Source organism: Geotrypetes seraphini, chromosome 8 (assembly GCF_902459505.1).
Source record: "Geotrypetes seraphini chromosome 8, aGeoSer1.1, whole genome shotgun sequence".
NCBI lineage: Eukaryota > Metazoa > Chordata > Amphibia > Gymnophiona > Dermophiidae > Geotrypetes > Geotrypetes seraphini.
This window is the reverse complement of record NC_047091.1, coordinates 88858526-88873215: the sequence shown is the minus strand read 5'-3', so window position 1 is coordinate 88873215 and position 14690 is coordinate 88858526. Positions and strand designations below refer to the sequence as shown.

The 14690-nt window shown below is 43.4% G+C and overlaps 1 protein-coding gene across 1 annotated transcript in view; it reads left to right on the top strand.

Moving 5' to 3' along the window:
* The window catches only part of ANGPTL4 (angiopoietin like 4), a 33181-nt gene that overhangs the window by 6602 nt on the left and 11889 nt on the right, over nucleotides 1-14690 (top strand). The window contains exons 4-5 of the mRNA XM_033955923.1: nucleotides 13397-13510; nucleotides 13598-13693. Of these exons, the coding sequence (XP_033811814.1) occupies nucleotides 13397-13510; nucleotides 13598-13693 (210 nt within the window). The remainder of the gene's footprint in view (nucleotides 1-13396; nucleotides 13511-13597; nucleotides 13694-14690) is intronic.

Sequence of the window (14690 nt, the reverse complement as noted above, 5' to 3'; positions counted from 1 at the left end):
CACATGACCACTTTGAATGGGACCAGTGTCGCTGCTCTGTTTGAATGGATCAACAGAGCTGTGAACTAGAGAATGACACGGGGAAAATATTTGTCCCCGTCCCGTCAAGCTCGGGCCCCATCCCCGCAAACCACCTGATGCCATCCACACAAGCCTCAAACAGTTTTATACTAAACTTATTTTATTAAAGTATAAAAAGAAACAATATTCTGTACAATTGTCATTTTATAAATCAAAGTTCTGGCTTCTGAACTAGAGAAAGGTGTTCACTGGCAGGGCTTTGTTTATAAATGTTTATCAACGCAACTAATACTACGAGGGAGAGGGTGTACCAAACTAATTTTTAAATCCAGATCTACCTCTTCCCTGATAACCTGCTGTCTATCCGTGCATCTCTCTCTCAGGCCAGGCAACAGAATGATCAAAACAGCAGTGCCCCTTAGCAGTCCATAGTGATGTTCACTGGTTTTGTAGGATCACACTGCCTGGTTCAGTCTTCCCCAAATCACCACGTGTTGCATTATTCTTACAGTCTTTGCACTTCAGTGACCTTGTGTTCTTCATTCTGGATTTGTTGGTACTTGGAGGGAAGCAAAAAAAAATAATGAATGTCTTATTAAAGAAATGACAATTTTGCATGAGGTAAAACTCGTTATGGTTTATAAATCTTTCCTTAATTGCTTCTGATTGTCCTCTCCACTCCACCTTACAATCGGTACAGACGCAGGAAGGCGCTTATGTGAGGTTACAGCAGTGAGGGCCTCAAAATAGTACCTGGCAGGCCACGAGTTTAAGACCATTGGTCTATATCGCAGGACCAGATGTCCAGATATGTGGTTTTGAATATCGGGCCTTATATTTTTAGGGACTTATTTATTGATATTTCATATGTTATTTTATATGACTTGTTTGTACTATTTATTTTTAGATTGTACACTGTTTTATGCCATTAGGAAATAAATGTATATATCTGAATTTAATACAGTTATCTATGTGTGCCAGTGTAAAGAAGCAATGGTATTGCCACAGGGTTGGGGGAGGGGCAGTTTGGGCTCGTACCCCTTTCACTACCCTAGATACCCATTGAGTGGGTGTGAGGGTGCTCAATCCCTGCCAGGCGATGAGATCCACTGCCCAGAATTGTCCCAGTTCTGCCTCAGCAATGAAGAAGTCAGTGGCCTCCTTTCCAGCTGTCAACACCGGTACTCCTCACACATGCTCAGCTCGTGCATGAACTGAGCATGTGCAAGAATGATGCCGTTGCTGGCTGAAAAGGAGGCTATCGATTTCTTCACTCCTGAGGCAGTACTGGGGCAGCTCCAGATAGCGAATCTCATCACCTGGCGTTATCCCGCCAGCAAAGGTAAAATTTAGATATGTTTGATTTGACAGTATATCCAGAAACTAATAAACTTGATAAAATGCATCCCTCTTCTCTCATCCACCCCTGGGCACCTTTAAAATTTGATTCCTGGCTATGTCCTTGGTAATAAAAAAACCTGGTAGTCATAATACCTCCTTTTTAGCAGTGCCATGTATACTGAGAACCAGCTAAAAGTTATGCAGAAATAAGTTTTCGACTTGATTCTGGGCCACTGGTCATAGTGGTACCACTACATAGCCAATTAGGTTAAAAGATGAGCAGAGGTCCCTTGAAGCCAGCCTTCTTCTCACAGAGTGTTCCAGAAGGAACTCCTGGCAGCTTCATAGCCAACTCTGCTACTGGGTGAAATATTTCTGGCCAGCCCCAAATTGTGCATAGGTTGAGTCCCTGGATCAATCCTCTGAATTAAGGTCAGTTCCTTCAGCCTTTCCAATGAGACAGAGAACCTTTAGGGTCTGGAGCGGGGTTCCATCGTATCACCTGACCACCTCTGAGGAAATGATGATATTAGGACCAGGGACAAATCAATCTCTTGCTAACAAATAAGAACACGGGGCAAGGACTGGTTTGAACTCAGAATGAAACCCTCCTTTTTTGGGCTTTTTTTGGTATCTGCATAGTGGTACATCTTTTCTAAAATTACAAAGTTTATTTAAAGATGGCGCTTTTGTGGTCGCTTTGCCAGGAGGTACAGTAGACTCTCAGCTATCTGGCAGCCATATAGGGATTGGTGGATGCTGGATAACTGTTTTTCTGGTTGCTTGAAAATTACTGTAAAAATACTGTAGCAGCAGGCAGCCAATCCTAACATCCCTCCCTCCAGTCCCCGAAGCAGCAGAGCCGGTCCTGGCAAGCCCCCACCCCTGCCTCCCTCCCTCTGGGCGCAAGGCAGCAGTGGCAGCCAATCCTGACAACCCCCCTTTGCCCCGAAGCAGCGGCATCAGCTGATCCTGAGAATACCCCTCCCTCCCTTACTGACGCAGTAGCGGCAGCCGGTGAACAGAAGAAGCGCCGTAAACAGGCTTCTTCTGGCCAGCTCCAGCAGGGCCTTTCTTCTGCCGCATCGGGGGTTGTTTGGAGGTTGTCTGAGGAGCGAGGGAGACTTTTTTTTTTGGGAGGGGGGGCAGCAATTTTTTTACCTGTTGGTTGAGAGTGCTGATTAATTGAATGCCAGTTAGCTGAGATTCTACTGTATCTCTGCTTCCTGTTAGCCCAGAATAAGGTTGAAGGTGAAGGGAAATAGACTAGGGAGTCATCTAAGGGTGATATCTGAAAGCATGAGACGAGCATAGAGGATCTACAGCAGGGCTGTCCAACCTGCGGCCCTGTGATGTATTTTGTGTGGCCCCAGTTGAAGACGATGCAGTGTTTTCCTCTGCTGCCCCTGGGTGTTTACCGTCTTGCCGACTCCCTCCTCTGTGTTGCTGCAGTGTTTGCGTGGCCCCAGAAACATTTTTTTTTTTTGGCCAATGCGGCCCAGGGAAGCCAAAAGGTTGGACACCCCTGATCTACAGTATAAGGGAGAAGAATGGGATGAAGAGCTCAGTAGTTGGTATAAAGGGGCCATAAGGTCTTTGTTTGCTATCACTTTTCTATGTTGCAATGCTGATTAAAAAAATCAACCTGCTGCTCTGGGGGTAAAGATGCTAGAACACAGTCTGTACCAGTCTGATGTAACGCAGCCTGAGATGACTGGGGGGGGGGGGGAGGCAGAGCTTCCCAGACAATAGTCTTCTTTACACCCAGGGAGCAGACGTCAGAGGCTGCTGGCAGCTAGCCAAGTGTGTGAGAGGTAAAGACCTTCTCCAGCTGCTTTTGAGGCCAAAGGTCCAATCACTTACAAAGTAAGGAGGAGGTCTGAGGCGTGCAGGCGCTCAGGAGTCTGGCCTACTGCCAAGTAGAGGAAAGTTCAGTCCTTGGAGGTGGGAATTCCATGCGCTGGCATTTTATTTGTGCGGGAAGAGAAGCAAGGAATCTGTTTTCCTGTTCCAAGCATTTCGACTGAGGGCTGAGAAGGAGAAAGCAGGAGAGATTGTAAAGGCCAGGGGATTTTGTGCATTTATTCAGACTGAAAGCTGTGAACTGGCCAGTAGCAAACTTTGAGGGAAGGGAAAAGCTGATCTGAAATGCTAAAACCTCAGCTGAACTGGCAGCTAAAGCGATAACATTTTCAAAGCCATTCCACATTTTTCTTGACACTTCATTTCAGTGATATGAAATGAAACAAAAAGTGTGGAATAACTTGTAAGTTTCATGGCTCCAAATAATTCTCTTACAGGTCGCCCAGAATTAGGTGCCAGTATGCTGAGCAATAATCATGAATTCTGTATCGGTAATTACACGCATAATAGCCATCTACAGGCAAAGAAGATAAGAAGATGGTCTGCTAATGCTTCAGCGATCTGTTGGGGGAGGGGGGGGCGCATGCCTACGATCACCCTCATTTGCATCGCCCCTATTTATGAATCAGTCACGGATCAGACAGGTTACTGAATCTAGGCCTTTATTTATTTCTTTAACTTTTTGGTGTCCTTTTCTAGTTTTAATTCCCTTGGAAGGAAGTTCCACCACATTAGAGCAATCGCCAAGAACATTTTTTTCCTGACACTTTTGTATTTGATGTTTCTGAAAGAGGATATTTCCAGTAGATATTGGAGCCAATTAACACCAATTTTAGCTAATAATTGGTTGCTAGCACCAGTTATCAGCTAATTATTAAATTATGTAAATAATTGACGCCATTCAGGTCTTTATCTGCTGTCATTTACTATGCATTTGTTCGCTAAGCATAGAATTAGGTTTGCGAATAGTAATACAGTAAATGACATTAGATAAAGATCTATATGGTCCATCTAGGCTGCCTAGCAAGGCAGCCTGACTTGTACCTGCTGCCCCCTGCAGATTACACCCCTCTACTGCTCCACCCTGATCTTGCTCCCAGACTGTCCCAGCACACACTGGAGAGTACAGCTGCGTACAGAGCACGTATTCAACCACACTCTCCGGATAAATGTCTCTAAATATCTGCATCTGGCCTAGTCAGTATGATTTAACTATTTAGGAGCCTCTCCTGTCCGGTTAAACCCTAGAATTTATTTGGGATTAAACTTGTCTTAACTTGTATACCCCACATCAGTGAGACATGACTGGGCAAATGCCACCAGGTTGCTGCGGAAATAAAGAAAGGTTACATCACTTTACTCTATGGCTATTGGTGCAGAAGGCAATTTGGAAGCTTGTCTCCCTGAGCCTTATACTTGAAATTTAAGAAATGATAATTATCTGGGGTTCTCTTGGTGGATTTGGTGAATGAACTCCATACTCCTCTCCAGAGCCAGAGCGCCCAGAAGTATGCATACAATCACAGCTGTTAATATGCAAGATTAAAATTTTTTATTTTAACATTTACAGAGTTCATTATATTTTTGGTTTAAGGAATAAAAGCCCAAATAATGTGAAGTTAAACTTGGCAAAGAAGCATGTACAGTATCCCAAAGAGGAGAAAGAGTCCTCTCAGCCAGCTGGTCTGTTTCCTAAGCCAAGTGGGTGAAAGGCAACATTTCTTAAAGAAAACAATATTACTTCTTGTCATTTCAAGGCTATGACAATCTGCTCGGGAAGGCTGTCGGAGCCCCTGCCTTCAGGTTCCCAGGCTACTGAATTTTAACCTTTCCCCTACTTACAAAAGTCATTGTTAAATAGCATCAGGCCAGGCGGGACTCTAGAAAGGAAAGCCCAAGAGCCAAAACTGAAACTCATCATTCAGGTGGAACTTTTCATTTAGAGAAATTTAGGACACTGATGGTAGACATTTGATCCAAGATTAGAGCCTTAGGCTTAACCTAGCAACAGTGAGGCTCCTAGCCTGCAACACTTTGAGTTAAGACAAGCAAGTCATTGATGCTCATAGCCTATGGTGGTTGAGTGTACCCCCCTCCCCCCAAAAATAAAAGTTTGCCTTAAGCAGTTTGTGCTGTATTGATATGATTGCAGGCAGTGGTATAGTGAGGGTGGTGCTGCTCCCCACACCCTCCTCTCCATCCCTGCTCACGCCCTCCCTTCACCCACTCCTGTACCTCTAACTATTCATCAGCGCAAGCAGCTTCTTTAGTCTGCTGCTCGAGCCGGAGTTGGCTTTACCTCTGAAGTCACTTCCTGGCCCTGTGACCAGGAAGTTATTTCAGAGGGAAGCCAGGCCGGTGCAAGCAGCAGGCTGAAGAAGTTCATTCTGGCAAAGATGTAGAGAGGTACAGGGGTGGGGGAAGGGAGGGCATAGGCATGTTGTGGGGGGCAGAGAGATGCTAGTTCCCCCATCTAGATGGCGCCCAGGGTCACCCCCCCCTTTACTACAACACTGATTGCAGGGCCAACTCAAGAATCTCTGACACCCTAGGTCAGTGTTCTTCAATGCAAGGCCTGGGGATCAATGGTGGCCCCTGAAGGCCTCTGGCGGCCCTCAACTTCATTCTAGCTTTTTTTCTGCTACTCTTTGCCTCTGTACCCAAGTTCACGGGAGAGAAAGCTGCCTGCTTGTAAGACGAAGTCAAAAAAAAGAAAAGGGGAAAATAATTTTCAAAAGCAGGGAAATAATGTAATTATTGAAAACACAGAAAATTGCTGTAATTTTTTTTGCAACAGTGCACTAACAGTAATTACTATTAGTGTGCTGTTCCAAGGGATTGCTTGTAGGACAAGGCATTTCTCAATAGATGAAGAATGCATTTTAAAATGCTTGCCTCCTTGTATTGGACTTTATAGCACTGATTCAGTTTATTTCACAATCTTCCAGACACCAAAGTCATTTTTGATGGATCTGTTTCCTCAGAGATAGATTCCTTAGGAAACTCCACTGTTTTCAAAACCAATAAAGTTGACTGTTGAGGGGAATCTGACTGATTAAATGCCATTTCTCTCCCATCACGGGACTGGCTATCAATGGGAGTGCATATGGAAGGAATAGGAGAGATGGAGGGGGATCTGACAATCCCCTGAACTTAAAGAGGCCCCTGAGTCCATATTGGCAAAAGGAGATAAAGCTGGACCTTTACTTAAAGAAAGCAAAGGTCTCTCAAGTGGACCTGGAATAAGAGTACGGGTAGATAAATGTTTTATCTTGACCTTGCAAATGAAAATGTTAGAGTACCTGATACTTCTGGGACTCGCACAGTTCTTATCCATCAAGGCTCCCATATTATTTAATATATATATATATATATATGACAACATTGAAATCATTTTTACGTATGCTGATATTTTCATCATACTTGATGTTGATCCATCATTGTCGAATTTAACAGTAGATATCAATTCTTGTATTTCAAGACTTCAAGATTGGGCTTCCTTTGTGAGTATGAAATTTAAATGCCACCAAAACCAAACTTTTATGGTTTGGTCCTACTATACATTTCCTGCCCCCTTTTATAAGATTGAATTCTCTTCTAGAATCCTTGGGTTTGTTTTGGATTCCACCCTTTCTTTGACTAACCAAATTAATAACATATCTTAAAAATGTTTGTTTTTTTTAGTTTACGGATGCTAAGGAGGGTTTGTCATTTTTTTCATCAACATCACTTTGCTATATTGGTCCAGGCTATTATATTAGCTTATCTGGACTATGCCAATTCTCTTTATATCAGCTTAAGTAATTTGAAGAGATTACAGTTTATTCAGAACATGGCTGCCAAATTGATTTTTGGTAAAAATAAATACGATCATGTTACTTCATTGTTGAGGACACTGCATTGGCAGGCCTGATGCCGAAGAGATTGCAGCTGCCCTGCACCGCTTCCTAAAAAGGTACCAAGGGTGGGGGGGATGAATGTAAAAGGCAGGGAAGGTACTGAAAGATAAGCCGCGGCTAATACCATGAGGCGGCTTATCTTCCTTTTTTTTTTTTTAAACATAGGCTGCCCTTTTCTGCGGTCTATACATGGGTGCGGCCTAAGCAGAGGGGTGACCTATATGCGGGGTGAGTATGGTAGTCCTTCAAAACTGTGCCCTACATTTCTGGTACCTACCTTTGACATTAGCTGCGATTCTGCAAACAGCGCCATAACATGATTGATACATGACCGGTACCATTTTTGCAGGCAGCCACTGATTACAACACCATTTTCAGAATCTGGCCCTTGGTGTCTCAAGGGGCACTGCTTTTCCCTGACTTAAGGTCCCATTTTAGTTGCAACTGTGATGCCTGCAAAGGGCTCTCATAAGGATCAGTGCAGCAGCAACTTTGATTTACTAAGGTTTATGAATGGGGAGAATTGGTAAGAAGGACCTTCCAAAAGCTTAAAGACCATTTCCTTTTTGGATTTTTAAACTCCAACAGAAGCTTTTAAAAAATTTGCTATTAGCAGTGGCCCATATGTCATAAGCTTTTTTTAACATGCAAACCATGTTTTCAAACTTGTAATGAATATGCCTGGGATGTATTTTTGCATGTACTTCCTCCAATGTAGACAGATAAAACCAGACTAGTTTAGGGGTGCCAAACTGGAGGGCTGTACTTAGCGCTTACTGATAGCTGAAAAAAATGCCTTGTCTATGTGATTTATTTGAACCCACTGTCCTCAAAGTCCCTCCTACATAGGGTTGTCATATGGCTCCAGAAAAAGGAGGACAGATTGAGACATCCGGGTTTTACTCCCATTGAAACAATGGGAATAAGGAAGACAGATAAAGGCATCTGGGTTTTATTTCCATTGAAAGCAATGGAAGTAAAATCCGGATATCTCAATCTGTCCTCCTTTTCTGAAGCCATATGGTAACTCTACACCTAGCAACCCTTACTTTATATGTGGGGATGGTTAGAAGAAGACCCTAGACTCCATTCTGTGGACTTACTTTATTGTACATCAGTTTCTCTAGAATATACTGTTTAAAGCATAACATATTATTTATTTGAATTAATCCTATATCTTTGTCAGTAGTAGCTCCAGGTGAGTTACATTTAGGTACAGTAGGTATTTTTCTGTCCATGGTGAGTTTACAATCTCAGTTTTTACTTGAAACAACAGAGAGTTCTTGAACCAACAGAGAGTAAAGTGATTTGCTCAAAATCATAAGGAGCAGAAGTGGGATTTGAACCGGGCTTCCCTGGTTATGATTGATAATACAGCAGGCAGAAGGCCATGTTCAGGCCTCATAAGACATGATGCAACCTTGGCATTAACTTGCTTCATGTGAAGGATGGGGCTCCCTGGCTTGAATATCACAATGCAGGGGAGGGGTTGAGCATTCCTGTGAGCCTGAAATAAAGCAGCCAGCCCTAGGGAGTAAAGCAAGGTTCATGTTTACATCCAAGTGTGCAGTCAGCTTGTGCTGAAGGGCTGTGTACACAGCCTTAAATGCCCCACCCCCACTCCTCTGTGGGATATTGCAGGCCCAGGAAACAGGGGAAGCAACTCAGGAATTTCCATTAACAAATTTATTTTCATTTCATAAAACTACACAATAATGTAAAATAAAATATTTCCTTCCTTCCTTCCTTCCTTTACAAAGAGGTACATGTACAGCAGGTACACCATGACATAAAGCTTACAATTTTGTTTAACAATAATTATAGTAAAATGACATTTGCTATCAATAAGGCTGTGTTAGCAGACCGTTGCTTTTTAACACGGATTTTTGAGAATCCTGGCTTCAGTCCAGTGATTTTTACACTTTTTTCGTTCTGTCAGAAAAATATAGAACGAAAAAAGTGGAAAATTGCTGAACTAAGTGTATAGCCCTTTATGGAGTCTGCCCCAATTTTGTTGGTTGGGCTGAGAACTTTTCAGCAGCCCCTTGTATAAGAAATAAAATAAATAAATATTGAACTGTGTATGATGTATACACAAAAATAATGAGGACAGTTTCTAAAAGTTATTTACCCTGATATTGGCTATTCGAAAATTGCCTGCCCTTCAGTTTGATAAAATTATACTGTATATTGGTCATTCTTTTAGTTTATGTGGCTATCAGAATCTACTGTTTGCTTTGACTGCAGCTACTACCGTGTTTCCCCCAAAATAAGACCTACCCCGAAAATAAGCCCTAGTCCCGGGATTCGCTAGCAACTCTTCAACCCGGCCCCCCCTCCCTCAACCTTGCAGCTGAACCCATGCTGACCCTCCATCCTTCCCTCCCCGCTGACCTCTACTTTCAACCGAAGCAGCGTCGGGCCGGCAGCACTCTAAAACAGGCTGCTTCGGCCTTGTCCGTCAGGGATTTCACTCTGCCACGTTACTGATGACATCATCAGTAACGCAACAGAGTGAAATCCCTGATGGACAAGGCCAAGCAGCCTGTTTAGAGTGCTGCCGGTCCGACGCTGCTTCAGTTGAAGGTTGGGCTTGCTCGCGATCGGTGGGAAGGATGGAAGGTCAACAGGGGTTCGGCTGCGCAGGGGAGGGTGCTCAAGAGTTCTGCTGCACAAGGGATGGGAGGGAGGGAAGGATGGATAGAAGCTGGGCAAGGGCTCTGCTGCATGAGGGATGGGAGGAAAGATGCTGCACATGTGGGGGAGAAAGAGGAAGAATTGGGGTGAAGGAGAGGGAGAGAAATGATAATGTGCATACCCCGAAAATAAGACCTAGTGCCTTTTTTGGGCCCCAAATGAGTATAAGATACTGCTTTATTGTCGGGGCAACACAGTATTTGCTGCCTACCAGGAGCTGCTGCCCTAGGAAACTGCTCAGTCATGTCTAATGATTGGGTGGACCTAAAGCAAACATTTCCTTAATCAACATAACAATCTGACTGCCAAAAGATAATGAGGAGTCAATCAGCCCAAATGCCTCACTGTCTCAAGATGATGCTTGAATTCAGATTCTCCTTTAAAAAAAAAAAAAAAAAAAGGCCACATTTAGGCAGAAAAGGGATTTTAACAAACCCTTGGCTATATAAATTTAAAAAAATTTGCAAATAGAGTTTGAGGCATGGCTGCAGGAATGTGATAACATTAACATACATAACATAACTTTATTTTTCTATACCGCCTTAATCAAAAGAATTATTGGCGGTTTCCACAAAAGAGAAAAACTGGACAATCAATGAAATACAAAATAATAATGATAAGAATACAGCCTATTATTTAAAACGACATTAAAATTTAAATTGATACAGTAAAATTTATTGTGTTAAGAATAAAAGCACATATTAAGAGATACATTTATAAAATAATACTGTCTTAATTTATTTTCTGAAAGCGCCATAGCACAGCATGGCTCCGCTGATATAGTTACTCAACCAGGTCTGTTGTTTGCTTGCTTGAAATGCAAGCATCCTGTCTAAATAAGACCTAAGTTTACAGCCTAAAATCTTTGGGTAAGCAAATAGGTTACAATTCCTGGTTATCCTCATGGGGTTATATAGCACAAAATGAGATAGCAGGTAGGTAGGTGCCAATCCCTACCTATCTGCTATCTCATTTCATTGTCATTGACTGAATAGACTTTAGCTGGCCTATGGAAATGCCACCATGCTGGCAGTCAACGGCAGGACAGGGTTCAAAGAGCAGAAAGACTGAAAAGGCCCATTTATTTTTATCTTTGACACAGTTGGGAATTCTTAGAAAAGACATGAAAAACAATGCTGGTTGACCACAGAGTCAAGGGAGCTGGGTGGGGAAGGGCTGAACATCTTTGCTTGCTTGTATATATACAGTCATGTGAAAAAATTAGGACACCCCATGAAATATTCAGTTCTTTCTTAAGAAATGTTCACATATCGATGTCAAATCTTTTTTTTTTTTTTTTATTTATCTCTGGAAAAGAAAGTGATATAATTGCAGGTATACAACAAAAGTTTTCTTTGATTTACTCATGAAATAAAAGATATCCACAAAAATGTGTATTCTAACTGAGGAATAAATTGAGACAGCATTTTTGAATGTCTTTCTGGTCATTTTGTCACCAATGCATCTAATTCTTAAGGAGGCGTATTAGAGGCATGTTTTGGGCGGATTTAGGACAGGCTTAACATTTTACAGCGATAATCAAGCATTTTACAAAACATCCAGTTGGACGTTTTGGGCTAGACCTGTTCTGAAAATGAATAAGGGCCAAAAAGAAAACTGACCAGATGACCACTGGAGGGATGAAAATATGGCTCCCGCATACTCCCCCCAGTGTTCACTGACCCACTCCCACCCCCCAAATACTTGCATGAAATAGTACACATGATAGCTGCAGATACTATGGCCAGTCTTAGCAGGTCTCTGGAGTAGCCTGATTGGCAGTGCAGTGGACTGCAGAGAAGGGGACCCAGACCCATATGCCACCCTAACTAGTACAGTTGTGGTGGAAAGTGTGAGCATGAGGGCTATTGGGGTAGCAGACAGGTGGGTACAGTAGGTTTCGGGGGAGTTTTGGAGGGCTCACTATATAATGTATGGAGGTTATGGTGAGATGTGTACCCAGCATCCTTAATGTGAAGTTCACAGCCATTCCTCTTAAGGTGCCTCACTGCTCTGCTGGTATGTCTGTGTGGCCAGTCATTAAAAATGCTGACCTCTTTAACATACAAATGACTTGTTTTGGACGATTTTAATTTGGATGTGTGTTTTTTTTTTATGAGAAAAAAAATTTTTAAAAATTACACATCTAGCTGGGCCATTAAAAAAAAAAAAAAAAGATAAAGACGTCTTATGGGTTTAAAAAATGGACCCAATTTTTGGACGTTTTTCTCCAGATGTCCAAAGTGTGTCATAGATGTCCTATCAAAAATGCCCCTCAGTGTCACTGGATGATAGTTTCCCCTCTGCAGTAATATAAACTGACTATCTCTCCCTTCTGTAGATGATTTTTTTTCCTGTATACAATGGTGTAGTGAGGGCAGGAGGCTCCTGGGGCGGTGGCATAACCCCTGCACCTTCCTCTCTGCCCCCACCCTGCTCCTTTCCCACCCCCCACTACCCTTGCGCCCTCCCTTCCTTCCCCATATATCTTAAAATCAGAGGGGAGCCAGGCTGGCGCAAGCAGCAGGCAGGAGAAGTTACTCGTGCTGGTGAAGATTTAAAGAGGTATGGGAAGGGGGGAAGGGAGGGAGCGAGCATGGCATGGGGGGAGCAAAGAGGTGCCGAGTCCCGACGCCCCCACCAAGACAACACCCGTCCCCCACCACTGCTGTCTTTTTGATTGACAGGTGAGCTGTCCCTGTTGGTAACTTTATCTGAGAGAAGAACTGGCATACTGGTTAGAGCAATGTTCTAAGGGAAGCCAAGGTTCAAATCCTTTTCTGCCACTAGCAATCCTGGTGACCATGAGCAAGTCATTTTATTTCCCATTGTCTCAGGTAGCACCTAGGACAGGGACATAGTTGAACATAAGAACAGCCTTACTGGGTGAGACCAATGGTCCATCAAGCCCAGTAGCCCGTTCTCACGGTGGCCAAGCCAGGTCACTAGTACCCAAGGAGTAGCAACATTCCATGCTACCAATCCAGGGTAAGCAATGGCTTCCCCCATGTCTTTTTCAATAACAGACTATGGACTTTTCCTCCAGGAACTTGTCTAAACCTTTCTTAAAACCAGCTACGCTATCTGCTCTTGCCACATCCTCTGGCAACGCGTTCCAGAGCTTAACTATTCTCTGAGTGAAAAAATATTTCCTCCTATTGGTTTTAAAAGTATTTCCCTGTAACTTCATCGAATGTCCCCTGGTCTTTGTAATTTTTGTACAGTACTGCATAAGTATTATTTATTTTAGTTATTTATATACTGCCTATTAATTGTCTAAGTGGTTTACATTCAGGTACTCAGTCATTTGTCCCTATCTGTCCCTGTAGGCTCACAATTTATCTAATGAACCTGGGGCAATGGAGGATTGAGTGACTTGCAAGGAGAAGTGCGGGGCTTGAACCCACAACCTCAGGGTGTTGAGGCTATAGCTCTAACCACTAGGCCATTCCTTCCTCCTAAGTCACTCTAGTTTTGTTGTACTCCACTTTGGGAAAAGCAGACTATAAACTAAACTAATCAGGCGACCTCTTTCTGCTCCATCAGTGACAGATCTTGTCTCTCTTGTTTTACAGCACTCTCAGCTGATTGTCACCAGCTCTTTCTGGCAGGGCAAAGAAGCAGCAGTGTTTTCTGGGTGCAGCCTGCCAGGTCCCCTCCCTTGGAAGTATTCTGTGACATGGCAGCAGGTAAAATCCTCTCCAGCTGTGCCTTAGCATCTGAAACCTATTTCCTGGGAGGACTGGAACTCAACCCTGCTCTTCTTTCTTCTGCAGATGGTGGATGGACAGTAATCCAGAGGCGGATGGATGGCTCAGTCGATTTTGACCAGCTGTGGGAGGTGTACATGAAGGGATTTGGGGATCTTAAAGGTTAGTATATGAGTTTTATGTTCTCTCTTCACATGTATTTTTTTCCTTCCTTGGCTCCACTTGATGAATCCTGATACAGAAACAAAATTCTTTATCCAAAATCCTTAAGACCAAGCATATTTTGGTTTTTGGAATTTTTCAGTTTTCAGAATTTTTCAGTTTTCAGAATGATAATGCTAAGTCGGAAAAAAAATCAGTCCTTCGGCCTTTTCTGCTTCTCACTGCCACCCTGGAATCTGCAGCTCTCCACTTTCCAGTCCTCTGACCTGAATTGCGCAGAGATCAGGAGAAACACATGCACCTATATTGGTTTCAGCATAGAAACATAGAAACATAGAAATAGACGGCAGATAAGGGCCACAGCCCATCTAGTCTGCCCACCCTAATGACCCTCCCCTACCTTTCTCTGTGAATAGATCCCACGTGTCTATCCCATTTGGCCTTAAAATCAGGCACGCTGCTGGCCTCAATCACCTGTAGTGGAAGACTGTTCCAGCGATCAACCACTCTTTCAGTGAAAAAGAATTTCCTGGTGTCACCTCGTAGTTTCCCGCCCCTGATTTTCAACGGATGCCCTCTTGTTGTCGTGGGACCCTTGAAAAAGAAGATATCTTCCTCCGCCTCGATGCGGCCCGTAAGATACTTGAACGTCTCGATCATGTCTCCCCTCTCTCTGCGCTCCTCGAGCGAGTATAGCTGTAATTTGTCAAGCCGTTCTTCATATGGAAGATCCTTGAGTCCCGAGACCATCCGGGTGGCCATTCTCTGCACCGACTCCAGTCTCAGCACATCCTTGCGATAATGCGGCCTCCAAAATTGCACACAGTATTCCAGGTGGGGCCTCACCATGGATCTATACAATGGCATAATGACTTCCCTCTTACGGCTGACGAAACCCCTTCGTATGCAACCCATTATTTGTCTTGCCTTGGATGAAGCCTGCTCCACTTGATTGGCAGACTTCATGTCCTCACTGACGATCACCCCCAAGTCTCGT